At 43.1% G+C, this 26,117-nt stretch overlaps 3 protein-coding genes across 8 annotated transcripts in view; 1 reads left to right on the forward strand and 2 right to left on the reverse strand.

The window, feature by feature from the left end:
- ankrd12 (ankyrin repeat domain 12) overlaps positions 1–3,745 on the reverse strand; it is a 30,931-nt gene extending 27,186 nt beyond the window's left edge. The window contains exon 1 of one of the 4 annotated variants that reach the window (XM_035635754.2): positions 3,425–3,745. The gene's annotated coding sequence lies outside the window, so the exon portion shown is untranslated. The remainder of the gene's footprint in view (positions 1–3,424) is intronic. The other 3 variants (XM_035635756.2, XM_035635755.2, XM_035635757.2) reach the window with 3 other exon arrangements.
- Positions 3,746–5,154: 1,409 nt separating this feature from the next.
- Positions 5,155–10,619, reverse strand: ndufv2 (NADH:ubiquinone oxidoreductase core subunit V2). The gene is made up of 8 exons (XM_047331770.1): positions 10,465–10,619; positions 9,338–9,391; positions 8,173–8,235; positions 7,501–7,617; positions 7,173–7,341; positions 6,628–6,737; positions 5,445–5,521; positions 5,155–5,358 (listed from the first exon to the last, which is right to left on the reverse strand). The coding sequence occupies exons 1-8, from the start codon at positions 10,504–10,506 to the stop codon at positions 5,265–5,267; spliced, it is 726 nt and encodes a 241-aa protein (XP_047187726.1). The 5' UTR covers positions 10,507–10,619; the 3' UTR covers positions 5,155–5,264.
- Positions 9,372–24,169, forward strand: acss2l (acyl-CoA synthetase short chain family member 2 like). Of its 3 annotated transcripts, XM_035635760.2 has the most exons (19): positions 9,372–9,477; positions 11,787–11,944; positions 12,096–12,291; positions 14,615–14,706; positions 15,123–15,226; positions 16,329–16,401; positions 16,591–16,666; positions 17,434–17,518; positions 18,565–18,702; positions 19,221–19,391; positions 19,500–19,633; positions 20,511–20,643; positions 20,840–20,896; positions 21,061–21,141; positions 21,742–21,850; positions 21,985–22,053; positions 22,203–22,379; positions 23,346–23,420; positions 23,515–24,169. In XM_035635760.2, exons 2-19 carry the CDS (start codon positions 11,821–11,823, stop codon positions 23,640–23,642), a joined length of 2,022 nt encoding a protein of 673 aa, XP_035491653.2. In that variant the 5' UTR covers positions 9,372–9,477; positions 11,787–11,820; the 3' UTR covers positions 23,643–24,169. The 3 variants fall into 3 exon arrangements, with proteins under 3 accessions (XP_035491653.2, XP_035491655.2, XP_047187724.1); XM_047331768.1 differs by lacking the exon at positions 9,372–9,477 and having other exon boundaries at positions 11,564–11,944; XM_035635762.2 differs by lacking the exons at positions 9,372–9,477; positions 23,346–23,420; positions 23,515–24,169 and adding an exon at positions 23,129–23,316 and having other exon boundaries at positions 11,465–11,944.
- The last annotated feature ends 1,948 nt before the right edge of the window (positions 24,170–26,117 follow it).

Here is a 26,117-nt window from a genome sequence, read left to right on the forward strand (position 1 = left end):
GCTCTGGTGCTGAAAGAAGCAATGTTGCCTGAACTACTATTGAACAACGCTTTGGTAAAACATCCTCTAAACAATTACAATGGAAGCTCAATCAAATGCTTGATACATTAATATATAAAGTGTGTGTATAGGATTTTATTACCATTGCAAAGATGTAACCATAAATATAGTTAACAGAGCTACATCATATTTTCTTTTTGATACACTGGTGTTTTCTGAGGTCACCTCTGAGAAACTGAAATCAACCCGTTTCACATTTTACAGTTATGATATTTCATAGATTTATGTAAGCGTGAATGAAGCGAGGGTCTTGGCGGAGGTCTGCGCGCTCTCATGCCCGTTTTCCGGAGAATTTGGTGAAAATCTGATACATAAAGAGGTAAAAGATGTATCACAATATAAGTACGGCAATAGAGTTAAAAAGAGTTTTTATCACACAAATGATGTAACATACTATTCATTCACTACATTCTGAAGAGCTTTTAGTTCCATACAGAGGCTTATATTAAGGTTTAAAAACGTAGCCTTATATACACAGAAGGCTACACTAACACACGTGCCATCTTTTCAATGTCACACACCGTAAAATTGGCAGAAGAGTAAACCACCAGAGGCAAGAAAAGAAAACACTTCACTGACAACAAAAAAAGGTACTGCAATGCTCATGCTCAAGTACCTGTAACGCAGTGAAAATATCTGTTGATATACAGCAACAGCAATTTTTGTCCTAACCCAATATCGCAGTACAACCTTTAGTCCTGTGGCATGTCTCATTCATTCTGAACCAAATCACCACCTGCTCCATGGTCTGTTGCCAAGTACACTTTTGGGATCTTTACAAACTCTTTTTCTATTGGAATCGTAAGCTGGGTATTTGGATATTAGTACAAACTCATCATGGACAACAAAGACTACCTACTGACAGTAACCCAGAATGTTTGGTTAAGTTAGTGCATCTGATTACACTGGCAAATCAACAAAAAAGCTTGCTCATCCCACTAAATGGAATTCACTACGAACCGGCTGTGCATCCATCAACCTTGGCATCAGACACCAAAAACAAAATTATGCTAATAAGAGAAGAATAAGACGTCTGATACTGGTTTTAAGGAGGAAAAATTCTGATAAAGATATTGGCTTGTCATATATATATATATATATATATATATATATATACACACACACACACATACATATATATAAATCACCTAGCAAGGCAGTGGACAATGTATCAACATGACTTCTACAGCACTTTGTAAGTGAAGTAAATGTGTATTTTCTCATCATCAAGGGACGATTTTGATGGGCAGTGTGTCCTGTGCCTTAGATTAATGTCAAAACATGGTGTGTCATGGAAGACTATAAGTTTACAGGTTTTCATTCAACCCAAAGTACAACACAACAGGCAATTTATCGTTTAGATCTGGGTTTTGTTCTGATAACGGCTCAAATGAAAGAAGCAGTTTTTAGTTTCAGCTGCTTAACTGAGAGAATAGTGTTGCTAATTAGACAGAAAAAGCAAACCAACAAAAAAAAAACTTGCTCGCTGTCCCTTCAAATTCTAATATATGGTCCAGGAAGAGCATGAGTCAAGATTTCATTGTTGCTTTTTTGTGATTATCAGAAAACTGTTTTGACTCAATGAAATAACCACTCACTGATCATATCAGTTCTTCCGAACAAAGAAACCCTCTTGAATGAGAGGAGGAGGTCTCCAAGAATCTACAACCAAGTCCAGCTTTGCTCGATTCAAAGCCCTTGGATAACTGGTCAGGGGTATTTTTATTCTTATATTCTTTTACATGAGCCTTTTCACCGGTGGCATAATTATTATGCGATTATAAGTGTTCGTGCACAAAAAGGTGAACTTTGCATTTGTGATAGCAAAAGAGGAGAAAAAAATGTCATGTTGAGATCACAAAATAATGATTTTGCAAATAGAGAACAGCTGCTGCCTTCCAGTTCTAACCAACAACAAGACATGGGTGCACATGTTTAGGCCTTCTCTCCTTTGTCTTAAACAAGAAATTACCTGTGTGTAGATTAGGTGAATACTGTTTAAATAATCCACATTTCTGCTCCCTTACTATTAACACAGTCATATTTATAACCAGATGTATTGTAGCTACATGGCATTTCTCCATCCTCTCCTTTATACTATACACACACACACACACACACACACACACACACACACACACACACACACACATACGTGGAAGCTGACTAGCATTTAATATACTGGTAATATTGTATTAGGATGCATTTTCTATTTGGTGTACGTCTCTAAAAACAATTGGCACTTTAACTAGGGGCATTTTAAAAAAATTCTACACTGGCATTTCCTCGTCGCATGGAGAGACATGTAAAAAAAAAAAAACAGGCTGCTTTTGTATTAGGCAACACACCCCCTAAGATGTCACTGTCCCTGGCTGGGAGGAGCACACGCAGCCACGCTAGTTCCTCGGGAGCATTAGCAGTATAAAAAAAAATAATAATCAGATATGCTCTATTATGTTATTCTGGATTTTTTTTTTTTAAACAACAGCTGTTCTGTATGAAGCTGAGCTGTGTGTGTATATAAACGGTGTCGTTGGCTCGGATGGTCGCAGACACCACCAGCACCAGCACCACCAGCACCACCCACCTCACGGCAGGCGACAATATGATGGAGAATGTTCAACTTGGCCCACGGCTAACACCAACGTATACGCAATGATTCATCTGGGGTTGTGGATGCTTTTGGTTCCGCGCGTAAATGCGCGTGTGTGCCCAATATGGAGAGAGAGAGAGAGAGAGAGAGAGAGAGAGAGAGAGAGAGAGAGAGAGAGAGAAAACACACAAGTTCGTGCGTTCCGTGTTTCAATGGCAACACACACACACACACACACACACACACACACACAATACGAGCGCTCGGTACAAGCCCGAGACAAAAGCCCACTGCAGCCCCTCCGCTGCCCTCACAACGTCCCCCTCCCTCCCTCCCTCCCTCCCTCCTCCTCCCCGGCGCTTAATCTTGCTAGGCTAGCTCGCTCCCAGCCCCTGCACAGCCTCCCCCCGACTGGCTGGGGCTACAAGGAGCCCGCTCCGCTTCGCCCATTTTCCAACCCTCTCTCTCCGGGCTCTCGCCTTCTGAAAAGGCGGAGGGCTAATTAAAGGCAGCTACGGAACGAAATGTCTCCACTTGGCGCAGGGTTGGTTGGGGGGGGGGGGGGACAGAAAGTCAGTGTGTACGCACGTGGCGCAGAAACTATAGCGAACACATAACATTCCCTTTTCTTTTTTACGTCAAGTTAGCTCGACGCTAGCCCCCCGCCGCTCGCCGTAGCCAGATGGCTAACCCGGATCCCCTAACCCCTCATGTTCCGACGCGATTCAAAAAGACAGAAAAAAAAACCCCATACCTCGTTCGGCGCCTTACCTTTAAACTGGGGGTTTCCGCGTCGCCGCCGACTCATTCGCGTCCGGCTATGAGTGAAAACTGCGCAATTGTGAACAGTTTCTTTGGCTAGATAGTGGACGCTTGCCGTCGCCTACGGCAGTGTGACGTTCATCTCCGCTTTTGAAAACATCCCAGCCGTTCGTTCGTCGTCCGTCCTCTCCGAGAAGAGCCTAGCAAAACACGCGAGGGGCGCTCCCATTGGCCGAGGACCCGACACGTGACCCCTCCCCGACACCCAACGAGCTTATAAGGTCTCCGTCTGCCGGGTAGGCTGTAAAGATGGGGTATGTGTCAAACGACCTGTTTTTTTTTCTTATCATTTGACGAGTAAATCCGCGCCTATGACGTAAGAATATTCCCGGTTGGGTGATTTGATTCAGATTGTGGCGTGTGTAAGCGTTTTAATTGCATTTTGCCGTGTGAATGTGGGCTGAAGGGACCGGGAGAGGGACGACGGCAATGGGCGCTTGACGTCATCCTTTTCCGCTGTTGTGCTGCGGTCAGTGCGAACTTTCTCGAAGATCACGACCGGGCTGAACGGAGGAGTGGCGGTTCGCTTCCTCCCCCTCGTCCGTGCGTGGCCACGCCACCGTTTTTGGCGACGGTTCGAGTTAATAACATGGTCGCGTTGACTCGAAACCCTCTCCTCTCCGCGCCTCGGCCCGCCAATTCTTTGTGTAGGCCTCGAATGCTTTGTGGCGCAGTGACATTTGCATCGTGGTGGGTGCTACGCGCATGCGTGGCGGCGCACGATATTACATGTTGCAGTCAGGCTGCTTGAAAGTCGCGAGGGGGAAGTGGGGGAGGGGGGAACCGGCGAGACACGGAAACGCCACCGGGGCGGGATGGAAGTGACAGGAGCAGTTGTTAGGAAGGGAGCTGAGGTTCAGGGCCCAGAGTCTGACCGGTTTAACTTTAAAAGATGCCAGGAGGGAAGGCATGTGTGGCTGCTACATGATGACTTCCGTTCTACCATTTATTCACAGCCTCCATTCAATCGTTATCCACATTTTTAATTATGAGCCGGGGCCATGTGAAGTGTCAATATCGTCATTTAAATCAAGACGAGCGGAAACACAAATTACAGTTTTCAATTATAAAAATGAAACTAATTAAATACAACTGAACGTATCTTAATTTGTTCTTAGATATTCAAGTGTTCGTGAGTTCAGCTATTGTATGATCAGAGCTGCAGAAATTTGTCAAATAATCTATCGACAGAACAGTAATTGGCAACTCTGTTCCTCAGTTAGCATCTTGAATATGATGACGTGCAGCTGGTTGAATAAAATGAGATATGCATTATCTTGAGCGCTGGAAATTTTAGTTGGCACCTTTTACTGTTTTTACCTATCAAGGAAGAAAATAATCCTGAAAGTTTTGTTAGTTGCAATCCACTTAATTATCAAATTATTGTTGTAATCTGTGATTATATGTAACACTTCTAACTGCATTTGGATATATCCTTATATTTGTGCTCAAGGTTACAAAAGATGGAGAGAAATAAGATTAGATTTTAAGAGAAATCCATAAAATAACAATATGATAATGTAGTTTCAAGCCTGTGTATCGCTTTATCAAGTTGTATTGTCAAGTGTGCCTGAGAGAATCTGTGCTTGTTCTCATAGGGCAAAACATAAATGTATAATCTGTCTACAGTTCTGTCCCCTTGTTGAAATTCCATTAAATGACATACTGACACCTACAGCACAGGTATATGAACAATTTATTTACACAACATGTTTGCGTTGAACATAATATCAGCTTCAGGGACAAGTTGCTTTTTGACAAAAAAAGCAGTTGGCAGCTGAGAATGTGTCTACAGGTCCGGCCTCACGCCGAAGCCTGGTCCTGTAGGAGGCTCAGTCAGAGAAGTCAAACCCCCGGCAGGCTCACAGGAGAAACGACCGTTCCTGTAATCAAAGAGAAAGAACATACAGCTTAATGTGCAGCCAGCGTACAGATAATTGCGTCGTTGAAATGAACAATATATTTGTACCTGGGTCCTGGTGCTGGGACTCGGCCTGCTTTTAGTTCGTCGATTATATTCTCAATGTCCTTAGGTGTTAGGTCCTCCTTGAATTGAGAACAAAGCAGGATATGAGAGGGAGGGGGGGGGGAGCAGCATAGTGCACAATTTTTTAATTGCTACTGGTCTTGTGCTGGATTATTACATTTTTCATGTCACATCCTTTAACCTGTATGAAGACACTACCACAGAGGAAGGGGGAAATTTAAGAGGAAAGACTAACAGTAAAAAATATTCATTTTTTAAAGAATATTACAGCAATTGTACTGTAAAAGGGCAGACTACTTGATGCTGTTAATAATTTATTACAAAAACTACAGATACAACAATAGTTTCACTTTGACAGAATTTCAATCTAGTCGGCACTAATGAGGTTAAAATTGGCAAATGACACAGGCCTTTAATTTGTATTTAACCGATGCAACCAAAGTGTGGCTAGGTAGCGCTTTGAATTATTAATGGATGTAGACTCGATCCACCAACACTTGTATCAGGAAGGAGCTCGGTTATTGCATTATTTTGTATCTGATTATCCACTTGTGTTTCAGTGCATAAAGACTAAAATCAGACATTCAAATCTTAAAGCAGTCTGACTTAAGACTAATGTTTCCTCCGGGCCACTCCCGAGCTTCGACCTTCAGGTTTAAAGAAAACCATTAACAAGCCGACACGATCAAGTGCTCGTTTATAAACTGCACCATCTATCAAACAAAACTAACGGCAAGAGTTTGTCTACGTGATCATTTTTCACACAAACTGCTAAACTCAGTATGCCCATACTTTTGCTATTGATGTTGTACCTTTTCTTCCACTAATGATTACACCTCAGCAATTTGTGGTGTTAAGAGCAAATTGCTCCTTTCTCAGTCACATCTACTTCAATTGGGTCATTTACTTGCGCTCGCCTTGCAATAAGTGAGTTTCCAAGGAACAACTGAGTGCAGAAATAGTTTAAGATAGCGTTTTACCACAAATTACAAACAACTCCTACAGTTAAATTTATTTTCAAACAGCTTGTGGATGATTATTTCCGGCCACATGTTAATTTAAAATGGATTATTTTTCTGTCATAGTTACTATCGCCTGCCTGTTAATTTCTATCAAGCGTGTGCATATGTAATTTAGTTCTAATGTTCAGTAAGGATGCACTCACATAATAGTTGTCGTTGATCTGGACCATTGGAGCGTTCACACAGGCACCTAGGCACTCCACTTCTATTAGTGTGAACATCTTGTCTGGAGTCGTCTCTCCAACCTTGATACCTGCGGAGACACAAATGAAATGCTATATATGCTGCTAATCTTCCTGACAAGCAGCAGATTGTATTACTGAACTTATGCAGTGCAACTTGACAATACACAGCTGTAACACTATATCAGTTATGGGGGGAGAAAGGGAGCGCTCACTGTCTGGTTGACTGACTGAACCAACAAATAAGTGCATGCTTTATTAAATGTCAGACAGACTGACGTATATTAGCAGCTGCCCGGCTTGATTTCGGTCATTCAGCTTCTGTTTTCTTATGCTGCTACAGCTTGTTGTTGTTTGAACAGCACTGGCAACTGTATATTTACACGGATGTTCCCAATTTCTGCTTTACTCAAATATATACACAATAAAAAAGAAATTGTATTCACATGCGTTTTCATGTCTTCATTGGATGTGCTGATGTGAAATGTTCAAATTCGCTCTCTTACCCAGTTTGTGTTGGAGAGCCTCCAGGATGCTGTCTGAGTTGCAGAGCATGCAGGGTGTTGTTGTGCAGATCTGAATGAAGTATTTTCCCACAGGCTGACGCAGGAACATGGTATAGAATGTCGCCACTTCATACACTCTCATCGGAGGGACTTCCAGCACCTCAGCGACCTGAGCAACAACAAGTACAAACATTTAATGAGGCTCAATTACACGACACAAAAAACCCAGTGCTGTATGGCCCTTAATAAAAATGTTATCCCTCTAATCTTTCAAAGGATCATCACATCAACAACCGCTGTAAAATAAATTCCAGCAAAATCACTGTGCCTTGTTCATGACTGAGATGGGGAGCCATCCATATTGCCTCTGGGCTAAATCCAGCACGGGGATGGTGGCTGCTTGCTTGTGTCCTTCAGGGTACATTGAAATGATCGCCTCAATCCTCTACACAGAAGAAAATAGACATTTTTAATATGTGAATTTGCTCTCAGCTTAAAATAGCCATATCATTGCATTCCTCATTTGGACGCATCATTTCTTTACAGTTAAGAGAAATTAAAACTGACTGTTCATATAAAAGCAGATATTAGCAAGAGATCAGCTTGAAAATTAAGTAACATTAAAGAATCCTTGTTTTATGTTGTTGATGATAATAATGAGGTACTCATACTTTACTGTCTACTATAGTGACAAGTACTTATTTACCAAATGTATGGATAGACATCTCAGTATCATGTTTTAGCCCTTTTGGAAGAAAATCATCTGACTGAACCTAGTAAAACAGAAACTGGATTGAAGGATGAAAGACTAATACAACTGTCTTATTAGAAACATAAAACTGTCATCACTGTATGAATATATATGTTAAGATAAGTATCGGAAATATGTGTCCAAGACTCATAAAGGAACATCTCAATCAGCAAATCAGTGAAGACTTTCAATTAAAAACACATTTGTGCGTCCCCTGCCTCTACTGCTCAGCCCAGATGTCAGTCTTACCTTTTTGTTCTCCTCAGTGAACTCAAAAGGAATATCAGGGTTGTTGTCAGGAGTATCTCGGTGCTGAAACAGAAAGACCACAGAGTTATAATTATATGCACTAAACATAATCATCCCTATTCATCTTTGAACAACACTCATCAGCCAAAATTCTGTAAATTCTGTTCACAGGCTAACAAAAAATGTGACGATGCTATTAGAGATGGGTTTTTTTTTTTTATCTCAACGAGTACCACTTTCATGTGAGTAACAGGCTTATGAACACTATCTAATAGTATCTGATAAAATATGAATAACCCATGTGAGCCCAGAGGGGAAACCGGTACTACTATCAGTCCATTGGAAAGACTCAACACAGATAAGAGTTATTTCTGCTTCTGCACACACTGCCCCCTTGTGAGCTGCTAGCATCGGCTGAGTGATGAAGAAAAAGAAAAACCCTAAATTCAATGATGTTTGATGTTAAATATGTCCAAAACATTACTGGTTTAAAAAAGGAGTGACTCAAACACGATTTGTTTTCTAATCCTTTCAAAGGCCAAAAATAGTTTTACTACCAAGAGACTGAAACCATGGCGTGTTTCCATTACATGAGAATATCACGTGCTGTTTTTGTTGCACGGCATGGCTTTAACAAGCTCTAAAGGCAGCGCCAATGACAAATTAGCAGCTTCTGGAAAACGGATACCTTTGGGAATATTTTTTTTAAAGCAAGAATGGAAAGCAGGGATATATTTCTAAACGAATTTCCACATTAGATTTACTAGTTAATTAATTTTGAAACAAAAACAGTTGATAAAACTCTGCTGACATAAATTTGGGTTGGTGGAATATTTATTTAAAATTGGTTATGTGTGTAAATTCTGGGGTAAAACTCCAGTTATTAAATCCAACTGCATAAGATCCAGCATTAGTTCTCTTTTCCCATTTGAAATAAATTAACTTGCTGGATTGACTGCACTGATATAAGACTATAAATATTTTTATACAGTAGTTACAGGTGACCTCATTAGCTGCGGATTCATTTTAACCCACAATATCAATTTCAACACTAAAAGCCAATCTAACAGACATTGAACTCTGACTACACAGCGCTGCTGGCTGCTCTGGATGCAACGTTTTTAGTTTTGGTTTTTGGCGGAAAAAAACAACAAGTTTAACTCACCACAAAGATGCCACCTGCTCCAGCGCGTGCGGCAGAACGATGCAGACTCCTGACCTGCAAACACAAGAGAGAAAGAAGGCATGTCACATATCTGGGGGAGTGTGAATGATACTTCCAACATCCCAAGATACTTTTTGCAGGTATGTCTTGTTTCAGCAACAGCCTGAAATTCAACTTCAGTGTATAAAGTCCTTAATATTACTTAAATAAAGCAAAAAGATATTTTCAGCATTATGTATGTCATTTCTCACACCTATTCTTTGCCTGAGAAGTTAAAACTTGCCAGCACTTCGCTTGTGTTAAATCATTGTTGTTGAAATATATTTTCAACTGATGTTGTCGTTGTTTTATCTTTCTTGTTTTTGTCTTTTGTTCTGTGCTGTTTTAATTATATGTATATTGCAAAACACTCTGTAACCTTGTTTAGATAAGCGCTATAGAAAAAGATTTGCTCATATTATCTTACTGTAATAAGCTTAAAACATTACAACAAGAGATTCCATCACCTATATATAACTAATCATATATAACTAATGATTTGTGTTGGCTACAAAAGTATATATTCAAATATATTATCCTAAAAGTGACACAAATGAGTCCATTTTCATTATGGTTTCCACAGGTCAGGGAATACCTGCTGTAGATTATTAGTAGTATTAATTTACACGTGGCATTCAATATAACTATAGGATAACCAGAAAAGAATGTGAGACTATTGTCAACCTCCTTTCCGAATGCCGGGTTTTACTACATTCAGTAAATGCATCACATGCTATGACATTTTGCACAGCTATAACATCAACCGGGTCATATTTAAAAACATAGCTGTCACATAGCAACCGATGTTAGATAAACATAACAGCATAATAACGCTAATTACAATAGAAAGACACTCTAGCACAGAGATTCTTCTTTGCATAACTCATTTGTCCCACAATCGTTGTGTAAACGTCCAGCAGCAGAACGCTAAACCAGCTAGCATGCTAGCGTTACCCAACGTCAAGTTAGCTTAGCGGCCTGCTCCGCCGCCGCTTGCCCTTGTGAGGAGTCACGGCGTTTTCTCTCCAAATTGTCAAAGACCGCGTGTAAACGTTTGCCCAGAATCATAAAGAATAACCCAACAATACCGTCTGCGACACGGCAGAGCGAACAGCGGCGGACAGAAACATCTTGGAGCCTGAAGTTTGGTCCCGGCGACTCAGCAGATGGAGGACGGGACGAGGGCGGCCGACATCAACACAAACGTCCTCACGCTCGATTGAGGCGGTCTGATGACGTCGTCAGGAGGCGCTGCGTCACTCAATCGATCCCAGAGTGTTTTTTCAGATCGATTAACAAATGGTGCCAAGAGCCATTTGGACATCATTTCCTCTGAGCTCTGCTATGTAACCTGAAGGATAGTTCACGTTGCATGTTTGACAAGGAACAAAAGTATATCCAAAAAGAGCAAATATATGTAATGATACGTTATAACATATAATAATTATCGATAGATAGTTACTTTATTTATCCCAAGCTGGGAAATTCCAGTGTAACAGCAGCACGTTTCACACAGCACATATAGAGAATAAGAATAGCAAATATAAAGAATTTACATGAATCTTAAAAGTGGAAATAGTGGAGTAGTACAATTGGTTACCAGTAGTGTGCAGAGGTGCATGGTAACATGAAGGTGCAAATGTGCCGGGATTTATGTTTTAATTTAGATTAAACAGAGTCCAGAGTCTATCTGTCAGACAGCGGTGATGTGTTTGTTTATCACTTACAAACAATTCAACATAGAGCTTCTCGGTATTGTACAAAAAAAACGTAAGGTGAAATAGATGCTGAAAAACAAAATACAGCAGACTGCAGTCAGGAGAAGGCATATGATGGATAAATGATAAAATATGGATTCTCTATCCACACTTTAGTAAATAGTAAAATTGTACAAAATAAAAGATCTTCGAAGATTGAGGCCTTATAACTATTTGTAATAGCCATAGTGTTCTTGTATTTCTTTTTCCCCCCTTATTATTATTATTGTTAGTTTGAACTGTCAAACTCAAGAAAGTTTGTTTATTTTTTCATCCTTCCACCCGTCACCCTATCTGTCAAATCTAACCTCCCTCTGCTCAGGCCTGAATGCCAAGCTTTCAACACAGTACACAACTCCTCCTCTTCCACCTTGTATCTCAGAAAAATAACACAAATCAACAGGCCAGGGAGTGCTCGTCCAATGAAAAAGTGGGAGTGCCGCACCCTGCGAGCCGGTTGGCTGGCCTGGCACTAAGCAGACTGGGTAGAGCCCTGGTCTCAGGGATTAGGGGTGGGTCTTTGTGTGTGTGTGCATGATGAACTGTGCAGCCTCAGTGCAGGAGGCCTTGTAGTGTTGTCACCTTAACCCAGGAGGGATCCAGACAGATCAGCAGCGACTCCAGATTAACCCATTTTTCTGACTCACCCTCAGATGATATAGGCCCGTCTACGTCAATCCTTCTGCAATGGTTGTTCCTGAATCTCGGGACAAGATGTACTACCCCTCTGGTGACCTGCAGAGGGATGCTCATGTGCCTGATTTAGACTCTTATCTGGAACTGTACAGGAAGTCTCTTGAGAATCCAGAAGGTAGGTCAGACACGTCTGTGGATTCAGTGCCGTGCTTGCAGTGGTTCCCTTGCATTTCGGCTCCCTCTGAGCCTATCTGTGTGTATCTCTCAGTGTTTATCTGCCCTGCCTGGAGCCTGTAGTACTGACTTAAACCATCATTCAATTTCAGTTTTCTGGCAAGAGGTCGCCGATGAGTTCTTTTGGAAGAAGCCAGCAACAGGGCCAATGCTGCAGTACAACTTCGACGTGACCAAAGGGAACATATATGTCAAATGCATGGAAGGGGCCAAAACCAACATATGCTATAACGTCCTGGACAGGCATGTGAGGGAGAGGAGCCTCGGTGAAAAGGTTGCCTATTACTGGTAAGCAAGCAACGCGTGCCCGCGAGTGAATGATGGCTTTGATGGGATATACTGCCCCCGAGTTATGTCAGGTATTCCGGTCAATAACAACTGCTGCGTGTCCCCTGCTGCAACCCCAGCGCACCAGAACAAACCACAGTCAGTGCAACACAAAGTCTCTCTGTTGCCAGAATTAAAAAATGGTGCAAGTTGCATGTTGCAAAATGTCCTGATTTGGAGCCAACACATTTTGCATTCTATGAATACAGCATTGTAAGACATTGTAAGAGTCCTGTAAAACTCATAAAGCAAATTTATAGTGTTGTGTTATTGCAAAAAGGCTACGTCAGTTCCATATTTTGGATGCATACTCATAGATTTAAATAAATTAATCTCATCCTCAGCATTTCACCACAAAGGCTTCTAACGTCATGTTTTATTTTTTTCGAAATTTGCTTTGCAAACAAAAAGTAATTGTTCTACCAGCTCTGCAGTAACGGGGGTTCAATAGAATCAGGCACAGTACAGAGACCAGCCACCACCCACACAAGTGTCTTCACGGTGTTTGCACTACCTCAGGGCACTTATGTAATGTATCTGCAAGCACATCATGTGAGGGGGTGTCTCAGGGCTGATAAACACTTATATGACTATACTGCACATGTTATGCAAACAGCAGCATGTCAGATGGTCTTCGGAATTAGACATCAAATGTACTTTCTTTTGTTTGACCTCACCCTTAACCACCATTTATAATGCATCAACATTAAAAAGTCATCACGTCCACATTGTTCGCCTACTAGACAACCGTTTCTTGAGAAAGATGCGTTTATAGTTTTAGCTTTTGTTTTTTTTTATTCATCAGTATTGATTTTACATTGGATCTGATTATAATCATCTGGTTTAATGTACAAGAATTCAATGTATTCTATACACGTATGGCTTCCTACATAAAATCCTGCAAACTAGTGCTCCTAGCAGTTCAAACAGAATCAAACGTGCTCATGGTTTTCTGTTATTTAATGATGATGAGAGATTCTCACGAAAAAGATATCAACGGTGATGATTAGGCAGTACAGTCATTTATCAGCTGATAAGTTGTGCAATAGTAGGTTTCTGACATAACAGATAAATGCATTTCATAATTTATTAAGATTAAAACAGCAGAAATAATCTGCAGCATCATCATGTTAGGTAGATATGTGTTGTAGTCCAGTTTACTGGTTTATATTGTAAATAGATAAGTAGTATTTTGAAAAGACAATCAGAGTGATGTGTTCAGCGTTCCTTGGTCTCAATTGGATCATAAGCAGGAGCTTTCTGAATGAGCAGCAGCTGTCAAAAAGCTTTTTGAGAAAGACCTTGTAAAATCCTATTACAGGACTTCAGCCTATTGGAGATAAAGGCGTGGATGAGGATTTCTAAATCTGGTTTGTTCATGAATTCTCTAATTCATGCTGTATTTCAAGCTCATACTTGTCAATTTATTTTATCCCCCCAATGTGTTTAATTGGAGCCAAAAGGGGGGGATAAAAAGTTGATTAAAAGAAGTCCAAGGATTTGACCCTGGGGGAATTCTGCAGGTGAATTTTTGTTTGCTCTGACACAAACAGTAATGGCCAAAGCATACAAAGTCTCAGTCAATACGTCAACCAGGTCAGAGCGGGTCAGCAAAGCAATCCAAGCAATTTTTTTTAAAAACTGAATAGAAATACACTGCTCAACAGAATTTAGGAATAATAAAATGAGGACAATAATTTTTTAAGTTTATATACGAATGAAGTGATTTAAAACATTCATAACGGCAGTCTTGCGGATTCTGTGTGACCAAAATCAAATTAGGAAAAAAATATTTGTTGTAAATCACCTTTTTTCAATAAAAATTTTAATTTTAGATGTAATTTTTATTTAACTTCTCTGATAGTGTCTATTGTAATATGAATGTCTATTATGAATATGAAAAGAATAACATAAGAATGAATAAGACAACGTTAGTTATCACAACCTGAGGCGCATTGAGATCTGTACAGGGCTCTTTCACATTCGGCAATGTTGTTTTAGTGTTTTGGCTTCAGTCTCACACCAGAAGCTTGCTAACTGCTTCCCATTGAAAAATTGTGCCCCATAGCTTCCAAAAAAAACTGACCCGGCCGACATCCGAACCCAATATAGACACAGGTATTCTCCCCAGGGAACTCAATGACTTCATGCGTATACAGGAAAGAAAGTGCGAAAAACAATAAAGCAACAGGTGCAGAAGGAGCCTCACACGACCTGATGCAGGGTTTGACATCACAGTGACAGGTTGATGGTGTGTTTCTCTTCCCGTGTCTCGTCTTCCCAGGGAGGGAAACTCACCGGACCAACACATGACCATCACCTACTCCCAGCTGCTGAGCCACGTCTGCCGCTGCGCCAATGTCCTCAGGCAAATGGGTGAGAGCCGGAAGTCTCCTTCGGCTGCCGATTATTGATCGATTTTTATCTAAAGGACTCAATCGTCGGAAAGCACTGTTAGCAGCACAACACATACTGAAATCTGTGACTTAGACTAAGCGTGAACATATGTTAAGGAATACGGATTTAACATATTTCATTCCTATATTGTACAAGTGTGAAAATATACATAGAATAAAGTTGACGCCGGCTTATATTTTATATACGATGTCTCAATATTGGCATTATTATTCGGCCCCATAGCCAAAATGTCCCAAGCCACCAGATTCGGCTGTTTAGAGTTTGTCCCATGTACTTATTGCAAATCAATGGCACAGTAGAGTGTCTGGCTCATATCCAACGTGGCGACACTCGAAGCTCTAAAGGCCACATTTTTGTTTCCGTCCTGGATCGAGGTGTGAAAAAGGGCGACAGGGTGTCCATCTACCTTCCCATGATCCCAGAGCTCGTCTACACTATGCTGGCCTGCGCCAGGATAGGCGCCGTTCACTCCATTGTGGTAAGTGGCATGATGAGGCACAACTTTCCCTAGCTCTTTCATTTATCTATTTGTTGCAAATTTATTGTAAGTCCAGCGCGATTCGGGGCTGAAATGAGCTCGTTTGTTTGCCGTGTTTATCAGCGGAGGCCGAGCTCGCGCCTCCGTCAGTCCGGACTGAACTCCGCTCCTGCAGTTAGCAGCTGTCACCTGTGTGAACGACACAGCAGCTCCTGCGCTCAGTATGTGGGTCAGACATTCCCCTGGCTGTATCCAGCTCGGCAAGTCTTCGGAGTCAGGGCACTATTTTAGCCATTCGACCTTCCCTGTATATGCAGGAGGTCGGGAGCCGTGTTAAAAATATCTCCAGGCTGCTCCAAGGTTGGTTCCAAGTTTTAGCAGACGGGTGTAAGCGGCCTTTGTCTGTGCGTAGTCTTTGTTGTATATTTTCTAGCTCTGTGGGGGTTTTTTTTAATCATGAACACTTAGTCACATATTTGGGATAGTGTCAGCTTTTCACATTCTCACGCGACTCCAAATATTAATCACGGGACCAGACTCCTCGGTGACTTGGTTCATTAATGCTGTCATGAACACAGACTTGGTGCACTCTGAACTATTCACCTTGGCCAGAACGTCAGCGTCTGGTGGGAGCTGCAGCAAGTGACAATTGTATGTAAAAAGGGCAATTTTTAATGTCTGGTTCATTATATTGAACTGAAGTGAAGTGACCCCTCCACACACGGTGATGAGAGGTGAGAGGTCAGAGGTCAGAGGGCGCTTCAAGCACTGTCACTGTGTCTGTTTGCACTTTGAAGCGAACCTTTGTGGAAGAGCAGCCGTTGTGGCCAAAAGTGACCACTTAGAAATAATGATGAAAGCTAAAATATATCATCTGACTGTAGCGGTTTTGCATCATTTCGATTCTCTTTCTAGTTGTTTTTGCGCCAAACCCCTCTTTGCATTTCCGTAGTTTTGTGTTTGCAATACAAAAACCCTGACAATATGAGCCAAGCTGTAATGAAAAACGAGGATTCCCCTTCAGAAGGACATACGTTCCAGCACAGCACCTCCTCCTTTCAGCTCCTCCTCTCTCTCTCTCTGTCTGTCTTTGATTGTTCAGTTTGCAGGTTTCTCCTCAGAGTCTCTGTGCGAGAGGATCATCGACACCCAGAGCAGCGTCCTGGTGACAGCAGGTAGGTCCAGTCTGACCTTTGACCAGAGTGTTTGGAAAAACCAGCAGCACCCAGGTTGTGATGTGTTCTTGTGCTCAGGGAGTGTAAAGATTAATTTTTCAAGTCGTTTTAAACGCCTTCTCCCTGCTGGTTGATTAACCTCATCTTCTATTTATCATCTGTCTCCCTCTCTGCTTTTGTGATACACAGATGGTGTTTACAGAGGAGAGAAGCTGATCAACCTGAAACAGATTGTGGACGAGGCTCTGGAGAAGTGCAGGGAAAAGTAGGTCCTGTTCACAAAGCCAACGGCTTCAGCAACCGCCCTTGTTTACACTAGCGGCGTCTGCCTGCTGGTAATGGGACTCGACCCCTGCCATAGCAGTCACTGTGTGACACACACACACACACACACACACACACACGTACACACACAGCGGTGCCCTATCAGCTGTTACCAGGGACGTGTAGGAAACACACCGCCTGGTTTTCCACTTTACGGTGGTTGCCGGGCAACATAGTGTGCCCAGGTTCATCAGGGAAGCCCCAGGCTGTTTGTCACCCGTGGCAACGGGAGCCTGGGAGGGATGTGAGCTGAGAAACAAAGCATGCTGGGAATGGTAATCTAGGGGGGGAGACAGTATCGAGGGTTCACACATGTTCATTGGCATCATTTCAAAATAAAAAAATGAATCCAATAAATATTGTTTCATTTTACTACCTAAAATTTCAATGAGACATAGTTTGCTTTTTCGATTTTTCTCTATCCTCTAGTGTGTTATAGGTTGTTTTGCGTATGTGAAAGGTCTGCAAAGTTCAAAAGCCATAAGTTCTCGGTAAAGGGAACTCCTCTCCCCGACTGAAAACACTGTTCCTGGTTCCGTTAGCTGGTGACATCACCATTTTATTGAAAAATATTTGTTTGGGAATGTTTCACACGAATATGGCAGGCCCCCAGATATCAACACAGATATCGGTCTTCAACTTTTGGACAGAGGGTTAACACAGGCAATGACATGAGCTTTTATGCCTTTTTACTACCTCTGCTCACAGAGCGTCGTCCAGCGTCACCAAGTGCCTCGTCGTCAAGCATCCCGCGCTGAGGACAAAGAGTGGAGCTGCATGCAACAAACTACAGGTAAAAAAAAACCTACCATAGTATCACCGATCATTTTGGCTTGCAGCTGTATTATGAAAGCGAAGCTGTGACAGTATTTTTAAACGGCCTATGTCAAAACAAATTAGATGAAAAGGAATTAGGAAAATGAACATACACTTTGTTATTTTTATTTTATTTTGTATGTAGACATTCATGTTGTCGAAATTAGATGGGAAAACTCCACAAGCGTTAAAAGACAATTATTTCACCTTTCAAATATTATTATGACAAGAATTTTTCCGCCACATTAAAATCGGCAACTAGTAGGCATCCGTGAAATAAAAAGTGAAGTCTATTGACAAAAAAGACGCACTTCATAAGTGTTTGTGCAATTACTCTCCGGGCCAGAAGGGAGGCACAAACGTTGCCGCACTGCGGTTTAATTTGAAATCCTCCGTACATTCAAAACGTACCGAGATAAAAATCTTAGAATATCTCAAAATGATCAACATCTACAAAGTGTCTCTTTACTAGAAAATGTTTCTGTCTGCAGGAAGGCATTGGGCAAAGTTGACATTTTGTAAATATACATCATTTATACGGAAAATATACTTGAAATTCTTCAATTAAAATGAATGACTTATCAAAACATTCTATGTTATAACTTATTAAACCTGTATGTTTAAGAACAGGGAACAGTGGCGGCTGCAATACACGAGGTTTGGAGTCAGATGTGGCCCTTTCTTAGGGCTGCTACTGTAAACTCAAAGTCATACACCCTTTAATAATCACTTAAATCTCTAACAAGGGGAAAACAGTCTACAGTTGAGCTTTTAAGACTCCAAGGTTTCTCAGTTGCAGGCATCCATAAGTCCTCAACCCACAGAGGATCAGTTAATTCATCATTCGAGGCTCAAACAACAACAAAAAAGTCCAAAAAACATTCGGAATATGCCTCCGAGGGGCTCACTGATTTACAGTCGGTTCATCTGTGACATGGTGTATTCGCTGCCTGTGCTTCTGGTGAGCAGATGCAACGATGAACGGGATTTCAAGTGTCGGGTTTGTTGTGGCTGTGCGTTCAGACCCCCTGGGACTCGGAGTGTGATGTGTGGTGGGACGAGGCGATGAGGGGCTCGCCCGAGGAGTGTGAACCCGAGTGGCTGGACGCCGAGGACCCGCTGTTCATCCTCTACACCAGCGGCTCCACGGGCAAACCCAAAGTAAGACGCGGCAGGAAGAATGGCACGCAGGTCATTTCATCAAAACGTCCCAGCCGTCCATTTCCCGCTCTGACGAGAACTGTCAGGATGTTACTCGATTTGCTGAGAAGTGATGGTGCTGGTGCTGAAAGGCATGAACACAATCATAGACAGTTGTGCTCTCTGAAAGCAACACAATTGCATTTGTGCTTTTTGTGTCATTTCTATGTTATTATTACATAAAACACGCCACTCAAGTATCATAAAAGGATTTCTCTGTTTTTGACACACACACACACACACACACACACACACGTGTTTCCATCCATGCAACCTGCCTTTTGTCCTCACTCAAAGGAAGACGATTCCTCACTTTATGATTTACTGTATGTCACCACAAAACACACACACACACACACACACACACACACACACCTGCATACATGTCCCTTTAGCCTGCATGGAAAGCCCCCCCCCCCCGCCCCTTATTTTCGCTGTCTGCTGTCTCCTTCACGTCCCCGTCCTTGTGTCCCGTACAGGGTGTCCTCCACACTGTCGCTGGGTACATGCTCTACACGTCGCTGACCTTCAAGTACGTTTTTGACCATCACCATGGCGACGTGTACTGGTGCACGGCCGACATCGGCTGGATTACCGGCCACTCCTACATCACCTACGGCCCCCTTGCGAACGGCGCCACGAGTGTTCTAGTGAGTCGGAGAGAGACTCCCCTCCTTGCATTTCATTGGCGCAGAGGACACCATCGAGAGCCGAGAGCGTCCTAAAGGTTTATGGCGTGTTTTTTTGTTTGTTCCCAGTTTGAAGGTGTCCCTGTCCACCCGCACGTCGGCCGGTTCTGGGAGATAATTGAGAAGTACAAAGTGACCAAGTTCTACACGGCTCCCACGGCCATCCGCCTGCTGATGAAGTACGGACGCGAGCCGCTGCAGAAGTAAGAGCCTGCTCTGTCTGGGGAAATCCCAGCAGCTCGGAATCTTCCGCCGCCCCGAAAGGCGCCGGAGGTGTCAGACTTTCCAAAGACACAGCGCCACCGCAGAGATGGCCCTGGGGTGGCGGGCCGCGAGCCTCCCTCGGAGGGCGTTCAGTGAACGGGAGAGGAGAAAACGGCACAATAGTTATCGAAAGAAGATCGATGGGCCGAATGTTGAGTGATTTGGCTGAAGAGAAGGTGTCAGGACAGACATGCTGTGTAGTCTGGCGTTGTGTCGAGCAGCAGCATTCGACCGTCTCTGCTCAGTTGTTACGTGTCGGGCGTTGCGGGGAGACTCGCAGTCTCAGGCCTTTGAAAGACCTCTTCTCGGGGCGCTTCCTTGCGTCACGGCCTTCCAGCCTTCAAAGACTCCGCTGCTTGTGTAACAGTTTACCCCCCCCCCCCAAAAAAAAAGAGTAAGACTAATGATTTAGCTGTGTGAATTTGCAGGAATCACTTAGAGTTTCTCTGTCAAAGCGAGATCCTGCGAACGCCTTGATTTTGTTTTGAGACGCCAACGCCGACTTCACAAAGTGTCACCTGTGACCCAGCAGGAGAAACCACGCGAGCCTCGTCTCGTCACAGCAGAAACGCGAATATTGCCATGTTGACTGACAAGTTCCCGTCAGCACTCCTTTTCAACACTAGAAACGAAAAGGAAAACTCTGAAAACCCTTGTGCCCTTCAGGTTCATGTTCACACACTGCTGATGATACATCGTCATGATAACGGAACATACGGGAAATCTGAGGCGGGGGGGGGGGGGGGGGGGGGGGGGGGGGGGGGGGGGGGGGGGGTGGATTTTTTAAAATGTATTTCTCTCACTTGCCTCCGCCAGGTACGACCTGTCCAGCCTGAGGATTGTGGGCACGGTGGGGGAGCCGATCAACCCCGAGGCCTGGCAGTGGTACCACGAGGCGGTCGGTCAGGGCCGGTGTCCCGTGGTCGACACGTTCTGGCAGACAGAGACGGTGATGACCTTCATATGGTTATAAACAGAAATAAAGTGAACCTGTTGCCAGTAGGCAGTGGCCCACTTCGCCAGCCTTGGTTATATACTACTCATATCTATCTATCTATCTATATAGATAGATCTATATCTATATAGATAGATATGGCACTGTCAGACCAGTCGTCAGTATCATGGACGTCTCTGTCTCTCTGCAGGGAGGTCATGTTTTGACGCCTCTTCCTGCTGCCACGCCGCTGAAGCCTGGTTCTGCTGTAAGTGAAAACACGTCCCTCCAACACTCATGCGTCATGTCTGTGTGACGCTCAAACGCTTGTTTGAACGATCATGCTCCTGCCGGCGAGGAAGAGCGGATCCTGAGTCAGTTTTTTTTCTTTCTTAATGACACGTTGCCTCTCATCCGCATCTCCTGCCTCAGACCTTTCCTTTCTTCGGGGTGGAGCCGGCCATCCTCAACGAACACGGAGAGGAGCTGGAAGGTGAGGCCGAGGGTTATCTGGTAAGTCTGGTTTCAGTTCAACTTTGTATTTATACAGCAGACAGTTCCCCGCGCAGATCGTCAGACACACACACACACACACACACACACACACACACACGAGAAAGGAAGATGAATACTGTTCATCACGAAATGGAGAGAAAAACCCATTCACAGTCTATAAGCTTAACAAGCTGAATGTTGAATTGTTCTTAAATACGTTAATAAATAATTCATTTCCCCTCATTTTGTTATCACAAGATATTATTTTATCTTTTTGATTCAATTCATTAGTTTTCTTGCTTTAGTGTTTTTATTAGTTTTTAAAAAAAAACTGTATAAAAATAGTAGCATTGCCATATTTGTTAAACATGGGTAGTTTTAGTAAATTTTTATCCGCTTTATCTATCAATTTAACTCTTTTTTAAATCTTGTTTATTATTCCATTACTCCATTTACGTGACGTAGCCGAGTGAAAGGTCAAATTAATTGTAGTTCTGAATGATTTTTATCTTGTTGCTTTGTTTTGAAAGGTGAAAACGAAGTTTATGGTTCTTAATGGCAGCAGTCACAGTAATAATTCTTTCTCTCATGTGTATTTTATCTGTGTCGTTTTCACAGGTGTTCAGGAGGCCCTGGCCTGGAATCATGCGCACTCTGTACGAAAACCACGAGCGCTTCGAAAACACCTACTTCAAGAAATTCCCAGGCTTCTACGTGACCGGCGATGGTGAGACGCGCGCGAGCCATCGCTCCATCAAAAAAATGTCGATCACTCACTTCCACGCCCAGGCGCCGATGATTTTAAAACTCTCCTTCGGGGGGTTACGCAACTCGTTTCCTCCCGTTTCTGCCTTCTGTCAGGCTGCAGGCGGGATAGAGACGGCTACTACTGGATCACGGGCAGAATCGACGACATGCTGAACGTGTCAGGTGAGGTGCCTGTCTGATGAGGAGGCCGCTTCTCAACACCTCCAGAGAGGTCAATCAACTCTGGAGAAACTTGTTCTTTCTATCGTCTTGCATTGTCACCATTTCACGACTGATGGATGATATTTTTTCGCGGTCTCTTTCCCCCGAAGGACACCTGATGAGCACGGCGGAGGTGGAGGCGGCGCTGACGGAGCACCCGGCCGTGGCCGAGGCCGCGGTGGTGAGTCGGCCGCACGAGGTGAAGGGCGAGTGTCTCTACTGCTTCGTCAGCCTCAAAGACTGCGGGGAGTTCAACCGCGCGGTGGTGGAGGAGCTCAAGGGACTGGGTGAGGCCCAATCTCATTTTGTGTGCTCTGTTTCATCTTTTGTATGGGATCTGAGATTTTTGGATCCAAAATCAAATTGCCACTGTCTTGATAACAGAGCAGCTGCTGATGCTGAAGTACATTTGATTCCAGAGTGCATCATGCAGCTTCAAAACTAAATGTACTTCTCCTCAGAAACAAATGGCCAAAAATAGATAAGAAGACCAACTGCTTTGTAAAAGCTCAAAAGTCAAAATGCCTCCGTTAGAAGTACAAAGACCCCGTCTTCCTCAGTGTTCAAACTATCACACAGACAAGCGATTGCAGCAGCCAGTCAGTTTTCTTAATTGATCGATGAATTGTTTTGTCTATAAAATTAAAGTAAATTGTGAAAACTGGCCCACAGAGTAGTGTGACGCTTCCAGGTGTCTTGTTTCGTCTAACAGTCCAAAATCCAAAGACTTTCTGTTAATGTGCCATTTAAAAAAGCACCAAATCCTCACATTTGAACGCTAGAATATTTATCTGCTCAAGAAAATTACTAAATCTATAATTCGAGGAGCGAAAGCTCTTCACGCGTCGATGAAATAATGTCACTGGTGATGTAAATTAAAATATGTATACACTCCGAAGGACATAACACGAAAAAAGGTTTCCCACCAAGAAAAGCCGGAAAAATAAAGAAAATAAGACCATGGGGGAAAATCAAATGACAGAGGAGAAAATGAAAAAGAAGAACACTCATTTTAAGCATCGGTTGGTTTTTAAAGGTCAGTCTTCAGCTTCCTGCTGGATTCACGTCAGAAGAAGAAAAGATGCAGCGGCGACAATTATCATCAGTGCACAGATTGGCTGACACACTCGTACAGGAAGCAGGGGAGATGTGGAGTTCAATTTGAGTCCAGTCGAGCTGTACGCCGCACTGATTTACTCCCCCCCCCCCCCCCCCCCCCCCCCCCCCCCCCCCCCGTCTCCTCCTTTTATCAGTGAGAGAGAAAATTGGTCCGATCGCCACGCCGGACTTCATCCAGAACGCCCCGGCGCTGCCGAAAACTCGCTCAGGTAAACAGGCCAACGCCCTCATCCTTCGGTCCCCCTCCTCCTCCTCCTTCTTCTCTCCTCCTCACGCGTCTCCCTCCTCTCGCGACTCTCTCAGGCAAGATCATGAGGCGCATCCTCCGGCAGATCGCCCGCAACGACAAAGACCTGGGCGACCTCTCCACCCTGGCCGACCCGAAGGTGGTGGAGGTGCTGTTCAGCCAGAGGTGTGCAGCTGCGTCCTGAACCAACACACCTCCACCCCTCTCTCTCTCTCTCTCTCTCTCTCTCTGTGTCTGTCTCTCTCTCTCTCTCTCTCTCTCTCTCTCTCTGTGTCTGTCTCTCTCTCTCTCTCTCTCTCTCTCTCTCTCTCTCTCTCTCTCTCTCTCTTCTAACTATGCAACTGTACCGATGGAGACGAACTTCAGCAGCCAGGTGTTTGTCTGTGTGAACTCTGGCCGGGATCAGAAAAGGAAAAACTGCCGACAGTGAGATGTTAATAAAAAAACAACAACAATATCTTGTTTTATTTGTTGTCGGTTTGTTGTTTGGGCCAAAAATATCAAACAAACCAGACGCAGAGTTGAATATCTTTTGCACATATTTTCTATCTTGTTGTTTTATGGCTCACATCGCGGGAGGGTGACGCCAATCTTTCTTCTCTCTCTCTTTTTTTGATCGTGAAATAGAAAAAGTCAGCTCTGCACAACCTGACTGACGACTGATGTATATTGTTTGCCAATCTGTGACCCGATAATAAAATGTTGAATCCATTTTTTTGTTGCTTTTGTCTTATTATTATTATTATTTTTTTTTTTACCTTCAAGCTCAGCCGCTGTTTCGACGCCCTCGCGTGGCAGGAATCGTCCTCTGCAGCTTCCCTCTGCGTTTTTGTACTCACTCTCCTAATGATGCACGGATCACGATGTGATCGGTGCAGCGGGGAGCAGAGAGGGCGAGGGAAGAGAGAAGAAGCGAGTTGTTTTATCTATCTGTCTGTGTGTGTGTGTGTGTGTGTGTGTGTGTGTGTGTGTGTGTGTGTGTGTCGAGGAGGAGAAAAGAGCCCAGATACACGGCGATGATGGGCAACGTTACATCATCGCCCCCAGCAGCAGAGGAGAGGTTACCATGGCAACCCCTTCAATCCCACGCCACCACCCAACCCTCCTCCTCCTCCTCCGTCTCCCCCTGGTCACAGCAGCGTCCTGCAGATGTTTCGTGACCTGCCAACACTGACCAGGAGAAAAATGTGTTTAGCTGCCAAACGTAGTTTTGTTTTTAATGTTTCTGATCTGTTGTTTTTAGGTCATTTTTTTTATTTCTGAAGGCCCCAGAAAAGTTTTTCAAATGAAATAATTTGAGAAGGTCAAATCAGAAAGCCCTTTATTTATTATTTTGTTTTTTTTGTTGATTTATCACAATAATTTATTGGCATCAGAAATCAGCCTGACACACATTCACAGCGGTTTTGTGTTTTGAGGTGAATTGATGTTGACCTTTAACATCAGAGGCCAGAGATGAGGAGCTGGTCACCAGAGCAGTCTGTCACAGTGGAGGTCGACAGGCAGCGGTAGATCAGGATGCAAGCAACAGACGGATGAGTTATTAATTAACTGCTCCGGCATTGTGCAGAGATCTTAAAATTCTTAAAATTTCTGTTGCATTTCTGCATAAACTCAATCCTTCACTTTAATTTGATCTCTAGATAGATGACATGTGTTTGTTATAATACAATAAGGTAACAATAAGGTTACTCCTCGATCAATAACAGGTCTTTACTTCCATCAGAGAAAATTAACTGTGGGTTTATCTTTGACGATTCTTGGACCATCACCCTCAAGTGTAGAGCAACGTACAGTGTCTGATGTACAGTAGAGGCAAAGCAAACTGTACATAGGTTCAAAAAATACTGCAAGGGTGCATGGGAGCATACAGAGCGCCGGGATTAAAAAAAAAGTTTTGTTAATTTAAATTCTGAATTAGAAATACTTTACAAAACCCCTTGAGGAAATTAGGTTTCCTTACAGTTGCTACGGCCAACAATAGAAATCTATACAGACCGAGAGAAAATTACTTTCACTATTTTTAAGATAAAATAAAGGTAAAGAGTATTTCTTTAAAAAAATGAAAAGGAATGAGAAGTATGTAAAATATGCACAATACTGTTTACACAAGAGATGAAACATAGGTCTAAAACAACAAGTATAAAAAATACTTATTTTATGAAAGTACATTTATATATACATACAGGTTTCTTGTTTCTTGAGGCGGAATTCAAGTAAATATAGTGTCACACTGAGAGACATAAGATGTTTCTTTTATGAATGTTGATGTAAAAGTCAAAGAAGAGAGAGAGAGAGAGAGAGAGAGAGAGAGAATAGAGAGAGAGAGAGAGAGAGAGAGAGAGAGAGAGAGACTCAGATGTGGCGTTACCCAGAAGTTTGAGCATTGTACATCCCAGAATGTGTAGAGGCAGAGGCCTGCTGTGAGTGACACAAAGGTGTGTGTGTGTGTGTGTGTGTGTGTGTGTGTGTGTGTGTGTGTGTGTGTGTGTGTGGCAGTGCCATGAAGACGAGTGGGCACGTCCAAAGCAAATTACGCAGACAAAGGACAAAAAACAGTGAGACACCAGATGAACGGCGTCTTTTTGTTTTTGCTCCTGAAGAGACAGATGGTACTGAACTGAACTGAACATGCAGTCGATAACTTTATTTAGCAGAT

The sequence above is a fragment of the Scophthalmus maximus genome, chromosome 5, assembly GCF_022379125.1.
Source record: "Scophthalmus maximus strain ysfricsl-2021 chromosome 5, ASM2237912v1, whole genome shotgun sequence".
NCBI lineage: Eukaryota > Metazoa > Chordata > Actinopteri > Pleuronectiformes > Scophthalmidae > Scophthalmus > Scophthalmus maximus.

Excerpts from the sequence above, each read along its gene's own strand:
- acss2l (XM_035635760.2), top strand. The coding sequence starts at position 11,821 with ATGGTTGTTCCTGAATCTCGGGACAAGATGTACTACCCCTCTGGTGAC. Across the intron at positions 20,644-20,839 it reads CGTTCTGGCAGACAGAGACG|GGAGGTCATGTTTTGACGCC; the intron begins GTGATGACCTTC and ends GTCTCTCTGCAG. Across the intron at positions 21,851-21,984 it reads CTTCTACGTGACCGGCGATG|GCTGCAGGCGGGATAGAGAC; the intron begins GTGAGACGCGCG and ends GCCTTCTGTCAG.
- ndufv2 (XM_047331770.1), bottom strand. The coding sequence starts at position 10,506 with ATGTTTCTGTCCGCCGCTGTTCGCTCTGCCGTGTCGCAGACG. Across the intron at positions 9,392-10,464 it reads GCTCTGCCGTGTCGCAGACG|GTCAGGAGTCTGCATCGTTC; the intron begins GTATTGTTGGGT and ends TTGTGTTTGCAG. Across the intron at positions 5,359-5,444 it reads GTCCCAGCACCAGGACCCAG|GAACGGTCGTTTCTCCTGTG; the intron begins GTACAAATATAT and ends CTTTGATTACAG.